Raw genomic sequence first — 17937 nt, 5'->3', positions numbered from 1 at the left:
TGCTGACCAGGGACTCTCAAACTCCAGGAACCTCCCAGACTGTGTGTGCCATATGCAGTAACTAAAAACGACTTATTTTGCGCCAGAAAAGGGATAAAAAGCTGCAAGCCAAATATTTTTTTTCTATTCTTTATCAGCTACAGTTACTACAAAGTATGGATTTTACTCTCTTTATTGCTCGGTAATACGCATAGACTGTAAATATTAATACATAAGCACAAGGCCAGTCTTCTCCTTTTCAGCCAATAGGAAAAGAGGAGCGCAGAAGGGGGCGGAGCCATTGAGCAAAGTCCAGGAAGACATTTCTAGGCTCTGGGATAAAACAGAAAACGCTTTTGTCTACAACATCCTCTAAAGAGTTTTTTTTGTCGCCTGAACAACTGGAAGTGCTAACCTGTCGAGATGGCTGACAGCAGGGATAAAGCTACCGACCAAATGAAGCTGTGGAAGGAGAGCAGAGGCGTGCAGGTCTGTAAACACGCTGCATTTTAGTGTGTTGTTTTTTTTTTTTGCGCAGCTAAAATTGGGTGAGAGGTCGTTTAAGGTAACCACCAGCTAACGCTAATGGTCAAACACCTAAAGCTAGATAGCTTGTGGGACGAGCTAGCATTGCATTTTAAAGATGCATTTTTCATGTTGTGCCGTAAAGTGTTTGTATGTTTGGAAATATTGTCGTCATTGTCTGCAGGTATTATGTCAGCAGTCACATGCTAATGTTACATGCTAAAGTGCCCACTGTTGGTTAACCAACCAACCATTTCAGCCACACACTACACAGCTTTAATGCCCACAAAGAAAGCAACACAGTGCAAAGATAAGAAGTAGGTCATCGTCCAGAGGCTGCTGAACTTCAACCTGGTGAGTTATATAACCAGAGCAGAGCAAACAGCCTTTATCACCTTGTTTTTATAAACCACGTCCTTCCAATACCTGCATAATAGCTGCTCATTTGTATGTAAATTACACACAGCTGTGGACATATTGAAACGGGATTTGTCCAATTAGATAATGTTGTTCATGTGTTGACAGCACATTCATTTGATGGACCCACTTTTGACCTCAACGCAATTATCAGGACTGTGTCAGCTGCAGAAATATGTCGTTTAGTGTATTTGAATCAGGGACAGTGTACAAAGTAACATTAGTCTCAGAAGAGAAAAGATACTTTGTACCACATTGAACTCAACAAGCTACTCTGCATCCGGTGTCCCTGGGGCAGAAATGTGAATGAAGCTTTTATTTCAACATGACCAAAGTTACAGTTTACTCCTTTTTAAAATGCAATTTGAATTGTTTCAGTAACAAGTTTAATTTCTGCGTGATGTGCAAATGAATCAGCAACTTGCGTCAAGATGGTATTCAAAATATGGGCTACTTCTGGCTTCATTGTTTCTGTGTATTCTTTTAGATAAGATTTGTTTTTGTTTTTGTTTCGCACTAAACAAGATCTTCTAAGTTGCACCTTTTGGGCCCCTAACCTTTCAATGGTCAATTTGTACTTAGCCGCAGTTCAAAGTTAAGAAAGTGAAACATTTTGAAGTGCTTCATTAAAAAGGCTTAATACACGTAAGTTGCGTAACAATGTGTTTGTCCTCATTTGGATTCCGTTTGCAACAGAGGCCGGACACACTGACCACAGGCGCGGGCCATCCTATCGGAGACAAGCTCAACGAGCAGACTGCAGGACCCAGGGGCCCTCTGCTGGTTCAGGATGTGGTCTTCACAGATGAGATGGCCCACTTTGACCGAGAACGAATCCCGGAGAGAGTGGTGCATGCCAAAGGGGCGGGTTAGTGTTGAAAAGTAATCAGTCATACCTTCTGTGTTGTCTGTATCAGGTTGATGTTACACAATGAAGCTGGGGCTGTTTCCACACCCCCCCCCCCCCCCTCCTCTCTCTAAAAACTGACAGTTGTGTATCCTTTGTGTTGCAGAAAGTTTTTGTGCCTTGTTCAGCTTCCTCCTTTCTGCAAACATTGTGTCTTTACTTGAACATGATCTGTAAACATAAACTAGAATACACAGTCAGTTTAGATTGTGTGATGCTGGTGTGTTAAATACTATTACTAGGTTTGTCTGTAGAACATGTGAGGTTACCATAGTTTAATACCAAAACAATACTTTTACAATAACGTATTTCAAGGACCAGTCGAAGCTAATAATGTGAAATGTTACATTTTGCAAATGTACAAGACCTCATACATAGGTTTGGTTACAGTGCATGAAGTTTTTTAGTTTAGTCCAAATATTTTGCTTTGTAGTTCATTTACAATCTAACAATCAATTTTTGAGACAAACATAAATTTAATTGAGCTTTCATTCAACTATAAACTATAAACATATGACATAGTTAAGATTATTTCCAAGCTAATATGATTAGAGGGAATATCGTAGTTATTTTTTCATCATAATATTCAACATTTATATCATTTAAAACAGTCTTTGTTAAATAATAGAGCACTGACATCCGTACGAAAAGTAAATGTAACTGAAGGTTTCTGGATTAGCTCCAGACGGACGTTAATCTCTGCGAGCTTTTCAGATCAAGGCCTGAGACTTTGGATAGATATTAAACAATTCATGTTGGGTTTTCTTTTCTGTCTGGAAAGAGCTGCATTCTTTGAAGTGCATGGTGAAATACCAATGGACCAGACTAAGCAGTCATCTACAAATATTTTGTACTATGCATGTTTGAGCTTGTATGTGAACTAAACAAAGCCCTCTCTTATTGTTCTTTCCTGATAACACAGGGGCGTTTGGCTACTTTGAGGTGACTCATGACATCAGTCGCTACACCAAGGCTAAAGTGTTTGAACATGTTGGCAAGACAACACCTATTGCAATCCGCTTCTCCACTGTGGGTAAGATTAACTTTGTAAAATGTCAAGTAACAGCAGGGCTCTTCACAGATTCCCCATTGAAATAGTACAAATATATTTGAGAGACGATTGGATGAAATTGTTTTTTTCTCCGTTCTCCAACATCCATTTCTATTGTCATGTTACCTGATCCTCAAGTCTGCTGGAAACAAAGAACCGCCTTTTAATAATAGAGATACAAATAATCCAGACATTTTGAATTGTGTTATTTCTAAAAGCTGTGATTTGCAAACATGCAAATCGTTGGTTTCTTATCCTCATGTATGTGAGGTTTGGAGAGAATCACAATGTTTGTTTATAATATTATGTGATTACAGAGTATATGTACTTTACAAGACTATTTAGAGGTATGATTTTTAAATCTTAAAAGTTTTGTATCACCTGTAAAGGTTTTTTAAGCGTGCAGGATTTCTTCTCCTTTCAGCACTGCTGTTACATTCTTCAACACATCTACACCTGAGATGTTTGGGTGTCCTAGTAAGATAGAAATACTTTTAAACTCATATTGGGGTCATTTTACAGCTGGTGAGTCAGGATCAGCAGACACGGTGCGAGACCCCCGAGGCTTCGCTGTCAAGTTTTACACTGAGGAGGGCAACTGGGACCTGACTGGCAACAACACCCCCATTTTCTTCATCAGGGACGCCCTGCTGGTGAGTGGAGGATGTCAGTGTAATAGATTCTTCTTTAAAGCATGCAACAAAAAAAACACAGCAGTTTAAAGTATTCCTTCAACAACAAAAAAACATTATTTTTATACTGCAGCCAAAACACGATCAGAGCGACATTTATTGAGATTATTGTCAACACAAATTAGTGAAAATCTCACCACACCTGCATTCTTTATATTGTGCAGTTCCCGTCCTTCATCCACTCCCAGAAGCGCAATCCTCAGACTCACATGAAAGACCCCGACATGGTGTGGGACTTCTGGAGCCTGAGGCCTGAGAGTCTGCATCAGGTTAGTAAAGTAGGCTGGCGGTGTACCATACCTCTTGTTCTACTTCACATACTACTTCAAACAAAGTCATGGTTTTTGTGGATGACGTCAAAGTTGGCCTGTCTCGTGTCACACCCCCCCCCCCCCCCCCCCCACACCCCCCGCAGGTGACTTTCTTGTTCAGTGATCGAGGTTTGCCTGATGGCTACCGTCACATGAATGGCTACGGCTCTCACACCTTCAAACTGGTGAACGCTGATGAAGAGGGCTTCTACTGCAAGTTCCACTTCAAGGTTTGTTTGAGTCTTTAGCTCTATCTTACCCCTCCTGGGATTTTGGCGTTACTCAGACGTCCTATGTTCTGTTTGTCAGACTGATCAAGGAATAAAGAATCTGCCAGTGGAGAAGGCAGACCGCCTGGCCTCAACCAACCCAGATTATGCCATTGGAGACTTGTTCAACGCCATTGCCAATGGAAACTACCCATCCTGGACTTTTCACATCCAGGTCATGACCTTTGAGGAGGCAGAGAAGTTCCAGTTTAACCCCTTCGATCTTACCAAGGTACCACATCTTTCTACAGCAGTTGTACCAACAGTTGTACCAACAGTTGTACTTTACAAAAAGTTCAAGGCACACACTGTTCAGACATCAAGATGTCCACGAGCAATATGTCTTAGTGTTTCTGCTTCCCTTTTTGTTAGGATTTTAAACATCTAATAACTGAAATCAGTGTTTATGCCAAAGTAAAAGTGGCTCTGTATCCTATGTCTAGTTTTAAATGTTTACATGAATTTGAGCTGAAGTGATCATCAATAGTAAAGTCTATGAATACAAAAACTTCTCTGTGCGTGTTGTACCCATCCTACAGTCGGATGGTAGTGGTACCATCTTTTCTTCTTCTAATGGAGTTACTGTATCTCATTCAGGTTTGGTCTCACAAAGAGTACCCTCTGATCCCTGTGGGCAAACTGGTGCTCAATAGGAACCCAATGAACTACTTTGCTGAGGTGGAGCAGCTCGCCTTCGATCCCAGCAACATGCCACCAGGCGTCGAGGCCAGCCCAGACAAGATGCTGCAGGTAAACACAACTTTCTTTCTTTTCATTTGTTATTCTTGACACATTTTCCAGTAATACTGAATCTAAAAAAAAGTTATTTCAGCTAAACTGTTCCTGTAACTTCAAATGATAACTGTCTCTATGGTGTCCTGTTTAAGTGCATGTTCAGGCATCTTAATGAGGGTATTTGGTGACCCCCCAAGACTTTATTGTCTCCCAGCAGATCTTAGTCTGGACCCTAATCTTTTGAATAAATGACCAACGAGAAATCTTGTTTTTTAAATTTTTTTAAAGACAGACCCTTCAGTTAAGTGATGCCCTGTTGATGTTCGTCTCCTTTATCTTTGTCTAGGGCCGCCTCTTCTCCTACCCAGACACGCATCGACACCGGCTGGGAGCTAACTACCTGCAGCTCCCTGTCAACTGTCCATTCAGGACCCGTGTGACCAACTACCAGCGCGATGGTCCAATGTGCATGTTTGACAACCAAGGTGAGTCACAGTCCAACCTGTGTGTGATGCAATAACAGAGACAGACTCAAAGGCTTTACTGTTGAAGCTTTGGATGTAGCTCAAAAAATAAATCTTGTATAATCTACCTAGTCTATCTTTTAGTCTGTGTTAATCAAAGGAGCATTGTAGTATTTGCAGCGATTGGGTTACTCACAGTGTTTCCAGGAAAGATGAGCCACCTTGTCTGAGACAAAGCACACCACGACAAACATCAAACCTGAGTGATGAAGTTAGAGTTAATTCAGTCTATGAAACACATCAGTTTAATACATTTGATCTCCCACTCACATCCAGTCATACAAATATTTCGTTTTCTGAAAAGACTTGGTAAAATACAACAGGGCAAGACCAAGAGTTGCCCAACAGATGTCGCCATTGAGACTGTATGAAATGCAATAGGACTCATACTAATAGGAGGGTGTTTAAGAAGAACTGTAAGTTGCTCATCTAATTCAAACTGAGTTTAAAACTAACCACAGTCATCCATGCACACAGTCAATAAAGTTCTTTATTCTATTCAGGACTTTCAGATTTTAACATTTTGTTTGTTTGTTCTGTCCGGCTTCTAGGTGGAGCCCCAAACTACTATCCCAACAGCTTCAGTGCTCCTGACACCCAGCCTCGGTTTGTGGAGTCCAAGTTCAAGGTGTCTCCAGATGTGAGCCGTTACAACAGTGCAGATGAGGACAATGTCACACAGGTGAAGAAAACATCCCGATATTACAAGCATGTTTTCTTGGGCAATGCTTTCAGTTGTCAAGATTTCCGATTTACACAACCGTCTGGTGCCATTTCACCACCTTTTTCTTTCCTAATTTCCTGTGCGCTTCCTGCCCTGTACCAAACAGACACAGCTAACAGCTTCAGAGCCCAACATAATAAGTCAGTGTTGTGTCTAACAGGTTCCTCTTCTTCCACAAGTCACCATGGACATAAGTCAATGTGGTTTTCAAATAAAGACTGAAATGAAAATCAATAATAATGAATCATTGTAGAGCAAAACAAGTGAACTAATCTACACATGAACTGTATGTGTGTTACTACTCTAAGGTAACGAGGATCGTGACAAGGCTAGAGATGATTGGCTTTATTTTGAAGCTATCTGTATGAAGTGGACTGAAATGGATATCATTTTGATTCAATCTACTTTTACCAGGTTTTTAATGTGTGTTTTCAAATTTGAATTGCAGGTTCGGACCTTCTACACCGAGGTGTTGAATGAGGAGGAGCGGGAGAGGCTTTGCAGTAACATGGCTGGTGCCCTGAAAGGAGCCCAGCTCTTCATCCAAAAGCGCATGGTGAGTCCTCACTGCATTATTATCCACACTTGGATTTATGTCACCTGGACATGCTTGATGCTGTCATGCTTCTACTAAGAGTTGTCCAAATATAATACTTCCACTGTTTAAATCAAATGACATGTTCTTTAACATGTTTATTGCCCCGTAGCAGGAAACATTTAAAAAATAAAATACTGATGGCTTTATGAATGTGCATGCTTAAACCACAGGATGTAGCTCTCTCGAAACCAAACGCTGTGCTCATGAAGCTTGGTGTCTGTATGTGAGTTTAGGAGGAGGCGATTACATTTAACTCTCACAATTCATGCACCAGGCAGTTCTAAAGTGTTCTTCAAACAATCAAAGACAATGTGATCATGTATACAGTGTGAAATGAAACAGAACAGAAATGTTACTTAAATCTCGCTCAAAGGGAACAGTTACTGAAGAAGACTTAAGAGGTCCGGTTAGTAGTTTATTTTGGGATTAAGCATTTATTGTTTAAAAAAAAGGAGTACGATTTGGACGAGTTTATAATGGTAACTTCAGTTGTTTTCCTATTACCTTGGACGACATAGGTCGTCATGGTTATTAAACTGGTGAATGCACTGACTTGTTTTTTTAACAAGTTGTCAGGGAACAGTGATTTGTACTGATCCTGACTTCTACTATGATTGCAGAATGATATGAATGAGTCAGTTTTCACTTATAAATTCCAGGGCTTCTTAATGGTTGATTTGCTAACTTTTACATAAAGACTTTTAAGTCATCTTTTTTTGTGCATACATTTTCTCAGTGATGTCAGATACCATGGATTATTCAGGTTTATTAAGAATCTGAAGGCCCTTACTCATCACTGCACATGGCACTATATGCTTGTGTCAGCTTCCCTGCATTGTCATGTTGACTAAATCACTGGCATTTCCTGGTTTATGAGATATTTCTTAACTTTCTTCCTTCTTATGTATGTAATTTTGTTCAATTGAATAATGCTGGAAGCTACACTCCTCACCCTGTTTTTCATATCTGTCTCCAAAGTGCCGCTTTACATGAGAATACAGGAGTTATAGGTAGGCTGCCCTATTTGGCTTAGGGCGCACTCACACTAGCAAAGTTGTCCCGTACTGTGCTTAAGCACGGTTGCCCCCCCTCCCCATTACCCCGCTGGCCTGCTCTCACACTGCTCCAGGACTAACCGGGCCTGAGCACGGCTACCTCTTGCCCATAAGGTCGTAATACAACACATGCATGACTTTACTTAATAATGAAGCGTGCTCGGTTTACAAGACAGGCTTACTTGAGGAAATAAATAAAGATGCATGGTTGATTCTGCGTCCATACATCGGGGAACTTTAGCGGTGAAGCGTGCTTGGGCACGGCACAGATTGCCTAGTGTGAGTGCGCCCTTAGAATCTGCTACAGGAGGATTTGGATGTGGGGGAACTTGTCCCTTCAGACCTTTTAAAAAAAGGAGTTTGAAGGCGTTGGAGGAAGTTGCATCAGGTTATAGACACTTTGAAATGGCTAAATTCAATAGCTAATCAACATGAATCACGTTTTTATGTTTGAAATGTCTTTATTTAGCATTTCAAAACCGTATTTGTCATACTTTAATATTTATAAATAGACTTTTATGTTGTACTGTTTAAGTTCTGGTGCTTTACTTCCTGTTTGAAAGAGAAATCCTGCTTTTATTTTAGAAGAAACCCGTAACAAAAGGAAGTGTTTGATGTGACACGGTGGACATTAAATGTGAATCGTTAACTGTAGTGACTTATCTATGGTACGCTGAAAGGGACATAAAACTGCACACAATTAAAGCTATTAAACTAATATAAGCGTTCATTTGGGATCTTAATGTCATTGTGTTTAACGTGGAAAGTGCTCAACAACAATGTAACAGTGATGTTTTATACGGGGGTAAAATAACAGAACTAGCAATGGACCTGGTTTCATTTCCTTCATGCGTCACCCACACTCAACTGTCAACACATGAACACAACACTGTGGCTTCTGGTCATACTGTGGAAATCTTTCACAGAGAAGAACACACTCTCTGTTTTACTGTGGTCAGGTCTGGTGTTATGGTTACAAGAAAGATTGCAACTCTAAACCTTTGAGAAACCAAAACTGATCACTGCATCTGCCATCTTCCTCTCAGTGTTTCTTAATAAACATAAATAAATAAATAAATAATTGAATAAGTCAAATCACAATAAGGTATTCTATCTTCCAAAAGAATCATCATATCTGGACCGTTTGACAAAAGACATTTGATCAGACTCTGATTGTTAGAAGTATAAAGAACATCTTTTTCAGGGCCTTAATATCATATTATCTGTTTTCTCCTGCAGGTTGAGAACTTGAAGGCTGTCCATCCAGACTATGGAAACCAGGTTCAGAATCTTCTCAACAAGTTCAATAATGAGGCCCAGCAGGTAAATAGTCACTGTCTGATTGATTCTTGGCGAGTAGTTTTGATATGTTTATAAAACTTGAAGCAAACATTCAGGCAGGAATCCAAATGACTGAGGGGATTCCCTGGGCGCTGTTTCTTTAGTGTCATCATGACTTTGACATTTTGGACTTCCCAGAGAAAGACTAAAACTTTTGGAAGTGTCCTGACTATTGTTTTCAGCTATTCTAGCATGTCCACATTTAAACGTCATGGTTTTCCTCAACAGCTGTTCTGTGGGTAGCAAATGTTTGCATATGAATGGATTTTTTTACTTAATTTTATCCGAGCAGTTGATGAATTATTTACTGTCAGCATACAAAAAAAAAAAAATTGCAGTTTCTGACATAAATTATCTACCCTAGCTTAAAATATCAAGGCAACTATCATAGGGCTGCTTGATTATGGCAAAAATCATAATCATGATAGATAAATAAATAGGGCTGGGCACGTTAACGCATTATTTTCGCGTTAACTCATTAATTAATTATCGCCGACAATTATTTTATCTCGCATTAACGCAGTTTTTATTATTTATTTTCTTTGTATTTTATTGTAAAAGTCTGTTGCTCACTGGCTTTTATTTTGTTAAATTCCATCGTGAGCGAGCCTAGTATGTTGCTTACTGCTGCGCATGACTGCTGTGGCGCTCACAGGAAACAGTGTTGCCAACTTGGCGACTTTCTCGCTAAATCTGGCGACTTTCCAAACCCCCTTGGCGACTTTTTTTGTCAACAGCTACTAGCGACAAATCTAGCGACTTTTTCTGGTGTTATTGGAGACTTTTTTGGTGTAAGAAACTGACGTGAAAGCACGTATTGCTCTGCAGTTACTGTCCTCAACGAGCAGCCGGTGCTGCCGTGAGCCCCTCCCCCTTCCAAAAGCTCTCACAGGCTGTCAGTCAGAGAGCAGAGAGGAGACCCACACCACTCTGCGTCCAGACTGCAACGAATGCAATAAGCTTTAGTTTTGTATTTATTTGCTTTGATTACATTGTTTAAGTTGAGAAGTACATTTACAATAAAAGTGCACTATACACTACTTTTTAATTCATTATTGGATTTTGCTTATAACAATGCGATTAATCGCGATTAATCACAGGAACTCATGCGATTAACGCAATTAAACTTTGAATCGTTGCCCAGCCCTATTAAAAAAAAAATATATATATATATATAAGTTAGTGATTCTGATTCAGTGTTAAGGCCAGCAGAGAAGGCCTTACTGGCACTGACTGCCAACCTCTGACAAGGGCTGACATGGGGCGGCTGTGGCTCAGATGTAGAGTCGGCCGTCTCTCAACTGGAAGGTTGAGGGTTCAATCCCCAGCTCCTGCAGCAACATGTCTGATGTGTCCTTGGGCAGGACACTTAACCTTGAATTGCTCCCGCTGCTTCGTGTGCGGCGTGTGAAAGTGTGTGAATGGGATTAGATACTTCTGATGGTCACTTGACATAGCAGCCTCTGACATCAGTGTGTGAATGTGTAGGTGTGACATGCAGTGTAAAAGCACTTTGTGTAGTCAGAAGACTAGAAAAAAAGCGCTATACAAGTCCATTTACCATTTTCAGTCTTCAGTATTTGAGCTCATATTGTATACAGATGTTTATAGATCAAGGATAACATTCAGCCTGCTCACGAGGACAAGGATGTTAAACAGAAATGAAAGTTATTCCATGACAGACATTGGGCACATTAATTGTCGGAACATTTGGATATACTGTATATATTTTTTTGTGTGTCTGGTGGCAACATTTCGTAATGCAGATTTATTAGTGTTGAGTCGTAAACAGGGTTTTCTAAGATGTGCATCTGGTATACAGTTGTAAAAAAGCTTAATACCAACTCTCTCTCTCTCCCTCTCTCTCTCTCTTTCACTTCCACTCTCTTAGAACACACCCGTGCATGTCTACAGCCGTCCAGGAGTCTCGGCCGTCGCCGCATCCTCCAAGATGTGATGCCTTAAATTTCCAGAAGGGGCAGCACCCTCATGTATCGCAGAGCAACTGCACTTCTTGATTAACAACTGCTACTAAGAGTAACAAGATTGGACTAAACAATTAGTATAATGACGAGACTGAAACACCGACTTGTAATGTGAGGGTTGTGTTTTTTCGTTTTTTTTTCATTCAGTCCGTCCAAACAGTTGATTTTCCTCAAAGCTTTCAGTATTCAGCAGATTCTTTATCTCTGTTATTTGTCTTGATTGAACACTAATTTAAAAAACAGATGAAGTTGTTTAGTTGTTATTTTTTTTTACAGACTGAAACAAAGACCACTATGGCAACTAATGTTCACTAGATCGAGTACAGCATGCCGAAATGGAGGGCTTGCCTTTGACCAAATATGGCCTCAATGCTAATGTTTGTTTGTTTTTAAATATTTGTGTGATTGGAGTTTCAAGTTCAACCTCAGCTTCTTCCATGTACCAGGATGAGTGATTGTTTCTTAGGTTATGTTTGTATGTTGGATTGATTCATCTCTCTCCAAAAAAAAATCCAAATCAGCTATTCTGTTAGTCTTCTTTTAACATTCACATGTGATTCAACGTGTGACATATTCAGCATTAATCTCCGATCAGGTTGTAAAATACATTGATTTTTTTATGTAGTGTTGGCTCATGCCTTTGCAAGAAGCAGTATTTTTTTTTTCACTGCCGGCAATCATAAGCGTTGGCTTGTTTTCCTCACGATTGACTGAACCTCAAAAATCATTGCATTCTTCATGAGAAGAACTTTCAAACTGAAATTATTTTTCACTTTGATCTGGGGGTGTTTGTGGGTGCATGCATATCCTGTCAGTAATGCCGTTCACAAAAAGAACACAATTACTTTCACTTCATCAAAAAGTCGGTAGTGCCTTTTTGTACTAAATATAAATAAATTAACCTGAAACTCAAAAATCATTGATTAACTTCTCTTTAGTGGAAAAGAGAAACATTGTTGATTTATATCGTGGTCTATCAGTTAACGTAGGGTTAATGTGGCTAAGTAGCATTAAAAAAACAGAGACTACGTCCTCATCCGAATCAAAAAACACGACCACTAATTCCCTCCTATTCTGGTTTTCTTTCAGACTGACTAGAAATGTAGTTTAGGGCTTTCATGTTTGTCCATTCTATGCAGAGAAAAAGACCCTCGACTAAATGCACAGTTTATTGTGTCACTGTGTAATATACACTGTATGACCTGTTGTGTGTTTGCTAACTCTTCAAAGTGTAAAAAAATATATTTTATATGAATGTTTAAGATCAGATTTGTATTTAGTGCCTGTATTAAATCGAAGCTTAACAGCAGCTTTCATGTCTCATTCTTTTGTTTGAAGACATCTAAAATGTCGGTTATCTCATCTAGCTCATCTATAGTAAGTTGCCATTTCAGTTTTTAAAGTTGCTTAGAGTTCTCTCAATGCCAACCAAAACACAGATTAATAAACCATAAAACCTTATTTAGTTCTGATATTTAAGGATTACGGAGTTGACGTGTTATGGTTGAGACACCTGATAGCATCATTTAATGAATTTCTAAAAAAATAGAAAGCTTAAGGATGCTTGAATGTCATCACCCCCTTTTTGAAATCAGGAATGAAGACAGGGGTCCTTTGGATATAACTCACCTCTTTTTATGCCTGATTATTTAGTGTTTTTGTTCAAGTCTGACAGAGTTGACAAAAATCTGGGACACATTTTAACGGGTCAAAATGTTCATAAAAAAAAAACATTTTAAAATGTAGATGACTATAATAGTCTTTTTTTTACACCCGTTGTATCAGTAGGTTTTGTAGTTTTAAGATTTTGTATGATTTTGACACATTTTTAAATAGTTTAAAGTTTTACATTTTTATAATACCTAATACCAAAATTAGGTATTTCAAATTGGTTTCATATATAAAAATCTTTAAAAAAGAGCTTTTCATTTCTCAAGAATGGGTGTTATTCAAAGTTTGAGAAGAAGCTAATCTTGCATACCCATTGTGGTCAGGTTGGTTTTGCCTCATTGGCTAGTATCAGGTGCAAAAGCAGCCTGTGCTGTGCTTACGCTCAAAGGAGCACACCGACACGATCATAGTGTGTGTACACCCTCCTGCAGCCTGCACGCCAAACCTACAGATAAGACGACTGAGATGAATCCTGAAGGTGTTCCACTGCAGGGGAGGGGATATGAAGGATATCCAGGACAGCCTGGATATCCAGGACAGCCTACAATGGTTCAGTCCACCATTGTGAACATCGTCACTGAGCCCCCCAATGATCACATCATCTGGTCCCTCTGCTGCTTCGTCTACTCGAACCCCTTCTGCCTCGGACTGGTGGCTCTCATCTACTCTATCAAGGTCAGTTTAAAAACATCAGCTAAGACTCGCTGATGAACAAAATAACTCGGTCTTTGACATTCAAAAAGCATAAAATGTTCGTGAACAATACCAAACAACAACAGGATTTTTTTTAGGAGAAGAATTTTCCTGTGGTTTTTGCAGAAAACTTGAGTGAAGTTTGAGTGAGTATTGTTAAAAGCTTCGCTTTATTTGAAGGGTCTTTTTGGAGGTTTTTTCAATTTGAAATTCCAAACTATCAGTGAGTAAGAAAAAAAAAGACTCATCATTGAAAGGATGACAGGTTTGAGATGAAGACCATTTTCGCTTCATTATACAATCATTCAATCATGCGTAAATATTTACATTATCTTGACAAAGATGTTAAAAAATAAACGTGTTCAACTTTGTTTTTTTCTTGAAGATAAACAATTTACTGAACATAATGAGAGGTGCTTCTGTCGTTTCAGTCCAGAGATCGGAAGATGGTTGGTGATCTGGAGGGGGCTCGTCATTATGGAGCAACCGCCCGCACCCTCAACATTGTATCTTCTGTTTTGGTTGGCTTAGGGATCCTTATCTCCATTATTACCATCAGTGTGATCATTCAGAGACTTCAGGAAATTTACTATTATCCTGGTCATGGTTATTATGGAAACTGATGGAAAATGAACTGTAAAATAATTTTGGTTAACTGAAACTAAAATAAAAACAAGGCTTTGCAAAATAAAAACTATAACTTGCCTGCCTTTTAACTCCTTATGAACCAATACGCAGTCTGCGATCCTCTGGCAGAGCCCTACCGGCTGTTCCAGGCTAAAAACAAAAGGGGACAGGGCCTTTGCTGTCAGAGCCCCCAGACTTTGGAACAACCTGCCAGAGGAGATCAGACTTGTAGATTCAGTCCCTTGTTTTACATCTCTACTCAAGACATTCTTTTATAAAAATGCTTTTACTCTGTGATATCGTTAATTGTTTTTATTTTTTATTTTATTAGTCTGATTTTGTTGTCTGCTTGTTTACTCTTTGCCTGTTGCTTTAATTGTCTCTGCTTCTATTTTCTGTTGCAAAGCACTTTGCTACTTGTATAGAAAAGTGCTTCCAAAACTAAATAAAAATTACATTATAGACAAAGTGTCCTTTGTCTTTGTGTTTGACACGAGCATACTGACTGATATGCCGTTTATGTTTTGTCTCAGGCATGTCTGGATGAGCATGTTCATGCAGAAGTTAAAACGGTTTTCCTTATTTTTTTTTAGGATATATTAATATCCTTTAGACTCTAAAAGATATGTCAAAGTCAAAGTCCTATTGGGTCGGGGGCCGGATTTGTCCAAATGAGACCTCAAGTGGGCCGGACTAATTTTGCCGACATCACTGTAACTCAACACATGGACATATAGGCTAATGTATGATTGTATAGAAAACTTTAACATTAACATTAAGCAGAGGGGTTAACTCTGTCATTGCAAACTGCATGTTGGCACATGGAAATATTTAAATGTACCACATTACAGAAGAAAACATCAATAATTATGTTTTGTTTGAGATTATTATATTATGTTTAAATATTGCTGTTCAAGGTTATAGAAACTTTGACACCTTATTCTACCTGCCCTGGGATCAGTGCACTCGTTAAGGTTCATTACAGATAAAACCTGCTCACATGAATAAGTTGTCACAAACAAACAGAGTGTCTTTGATGCATCTTCGGGTCTTTAAGTATGAGGCATTATAAAATGATAACATGTTTCCAAACGAACCGACTTGAATTGATCCTTCAGCGTTGCGCACTGCAGTCTGATCAGCTCCGTGTGGAGTGCACCTTCTTCAACTAAGTAGGCTCAGTTAAACGACTTTTCATATGAGTCTGGCAGTCCGTTCTTCTCCGTGTCCGCACTATCGTAATCTAACTCTGTCACTGACTTTTTATGCTCCATGAATCTCTGCCATCTCCGTGCGCAATTCAAGGAAGAATTTTAGCGCTGCTCCATGGTTAAACCAGCGGACCTCTGTATGATCGGGCAGCCTGTGCGTGATATCGTCTTTGTATAAGAATGAAATGTTCAGTAATAGTTACATATTTACGGTCTGATGAAAGCTGGTGATAAAGACTGCGGTCAAGCCAGCCGCTCCTCGCTTTTACATGGTGAAGTGAGCCACCCCTAAATTTGAAGTGCCCACGTATTCTGATCTTTATGGTAAATGCTCCGGACTCCAGAGCGAGCAGAGAGAGAGACCGATGAAGTGAAGTGCTAAATGCCTAGGTCTTACCATAAAACTGACTATGAGATATACGTGTATGAAACGGGAGCAAACAAAATACTGTTCAGGGAATAGCTTCGGAGGAAATTAGTTTGAGAATAATACTGCGAGTCTGCGATAACTTCCGTTTTTCAAAATAAGGTGTTTTCCTGGGAAAACAATATAAAAATATATGTTCTTCCATAAGTAGACAATGATTCTGATATGGTTGGACTTATTACTTCCTATACTACGTGCACAGGTACTATGAAGTACTTTTACTGTGTACTTTTTGAGAAATCCACTGTCAAAATCCATAATAAATCACTATAATGAGTCTTTTTTCTGACTTTGATGTCTTGTAAAAAAAAATAAGTAGACAATGATTCTGATATGGTTGGACTTAGTACTTCTTAGACTACATGCACAGGTACTATGACACAGCTCTCTGCAGTGTTTTGAATGTGACAGTACCAATTTGATTCGCTCTGTCACAGCTACATTTTGCACTTTTAATACTTTGCAATAAACACACATACAAGCATTTTTCAAATATTAATAATCAGTCACGAATACAAAATTACTATTGACATTGTTTTTACATTTCTTATAAACATTAACATTTTCAAAGAACATACATATGAAATTACAAAGACTCTGAACACCAACAACTATCCACAATCCCAATCGTTCACCCTTGCATGTTGGAGTTTTTCTTCATCCATGGCTAGGCACTGCTCATGGTACCCTCTTTCACATGTGTCACACTGTATCTGTAAAATAAAATGTGCAAACCTTTATCAACTTGTCAGGAATAGAGAATCTTGTGCAATAGAGAAACATTTCTAGTTATAGGCACTCATTGTAGACAGTCATGACTCACAGCGATATTTACAGAGGATATACTGGATTTCTGCTATATTTACAGTATGTGTAAAATGTTGCACATTCAGCCTTTAAGACCAAATTTTGATTTAGGAACATCTCTGTATAGAAGTGCTGCCGGTTTGTGTCAAAAGTAGAGTTGAGCTCAGTACATGACAGTAATGTGAAGGCTGAAACTGATTTGATGCATTACATTAACGCTCACTGGACTTATATATTTTCTGTTTTAGACTGCAAATCATGCACATATCTGCACAACTCCTCCATTGCACATTTTGTGTTTTATATTCTATTATATATATTTTTTTGCTTTTTATATTTTTATCTTATTCTCTTTAAGCTGTCAGCAGGAGATCTTGTGCTTTTATTCTGATTCTGAAGAGTCAATAACCCTGTTTCAAGGTGTTAGATTGAATTTGACTAAAATAAGTTTATCAGTTATACAACAAAACTTTTCATTAATATGCTATGTTGCCTCTATAGGATACAAAAAGACAAGAAATATGTCAGCATTGGTTTTTGAAAAGTGAAAAAAGCGTTAGCACACAACTGTCATCTGCTACTCTGTTGAATATTAACATCAACTATTTAGAATAAACCTACCCTTGACGATTTGTCATCATTGATTCCACATTGGTCTTTGAAAAAACCCGGTAGCCTATACGCAAATATTCTGCAAACTTGGTGAGAAAATAACTCTCCGCCGAATTGCGCACACGAAGTCCTCTCCGTCCGTCAAGTCCTCGGCGCAAATCACCTCCTCAAGAAGGAGAGGAAGAGGCGGGTTTATGACTTTAACGCCTTCTGATTTTCAAGGTAAAGGGGTCAATAAGGGTCAAGGTAAAATAAGTGTAAAAACAAACCTACACACTCAAAAACTAAACAGAACATCTAGGGTAAAACTAATGTCTATTTATAAGTTTAATTATCGTTAAAACATAAAATCGTTATGATTAATACACATTGTAATCTTGTTGGTTATGATGGCAAATAATAGGTTGAAGGACATGTATTTATGAAGTTAAAGGTAGGCCTATATAAATGTGTAGAACAATTTTTGATGAATTAATAGTTTTTTGAAAAGGGCCTCAGGGTTTGAGAAAATAACAGGCTCATTATTGTGCTGTATTATCTCAGAAAGTACACAGTAAAAGTACCTAAATGTACTTATGGAAGACATCAAAGTCATAAAAAAAGACTCATTATAGTGCTTTATTATGGACTTTGTCAGTGGATTTCTCAAAAAGTACACAGTAAAAGTACTTCATAGTAACTGTGCAAGTAGTCTAAGAAGTACTTAGTCCAACCATATCAGAATCATGGTGTACTTATGTAAGAAAATATATATAATTATTGTTTTCTCCAAGAAA

At 38.7% G+C, this 17937-nt stretch overlaps 2 protein-coding genes across 2 annotated transcripts in view; both read left to right on the top strand.

Annotated features, from left to right (window-relative positions):
- The window catches only part of cat (catalase), a 111679-nt gene extending 99257 nt beyond the window's left edge, over positions 1-12422 (top strand). Inside the window, exons 2-14 of the mRNA XM_061035909.1 lie at positions 361-468; positions 1618-1789; positions 2751-2861; positions 3402-3532; positions 3736-3840; positions 3987-4112; positions 4192-4383; positions 4749-4901; positions 5233-5371; positions 5962-6092; positions 6583-6690; positions 9027-9110; positions 11020-12422. Coding sequence (XP_060891892.1) covers positions 403-468; positions 1618-1789; positions 2751-2861; positions 3402-3532; positions 3736-3840; positions 3987-4112; positions 4192-4383; positions 4749-4901; positions 5233-5371; positions 5962-6092; positions 6583-6690; positions 9027-9110; positions 11020-11085 — 1584 coding nt within the window. The 5' untranslated portion in view covers positions 361-402 and the 3' untranslated portion in view covers positions 11086-12422. The remainder of the gene's footprint in view (positions 1-360; positions 469-1617; positions 1790-2750; positions 2862-3401; positions 3533-3735; positions 3841-3986; positions 4113-4191; positions 4384-4748; positions 4902-5232; positions 5372-5961; positions 6093-6582; positions 6691-9026; positions 9111-11019) is intronic.
- Positions 12423-13153: 731 nt separating this feature from the next.
- Positions 13154-15063, top strand: LOC132972812 (dispanin subfamily A member 2b-like). The gene is made up of 2 exons (XM_061035911.1): positions 13154-13459; positions 13909-15063. Exons 1-2 carry the CDS (start codon positions 13250-13252, stop codon positions 14098-14100), a joined length of 402 nt encoding a protein of 133 aa, XP_060891894.1. The 5' UTR covers positions 13154-13249; the 3' UTR covers positions 14101-15063.
- The last annotated feature ends 2874 nt before the right edge of the window (positions 15064-17937 follow it).

Source organism: Labrus mixtus, chromosome 4 (genome assembly GCF_963584025.1).
Source record: "Labrus mixtus chromosome 4, fLabMix1.1, whole genome shotgun sequence".
NCBI lineage: Eukaryota > Metazoa > Chordata > Actinopteri > Labriformes > Labridae > Labrus > Labrus mixtus.
Note: the sequence above shows the minus strand (reverse complement) of the source record. Positions and strands in the feature narration are given on the sequence as shown.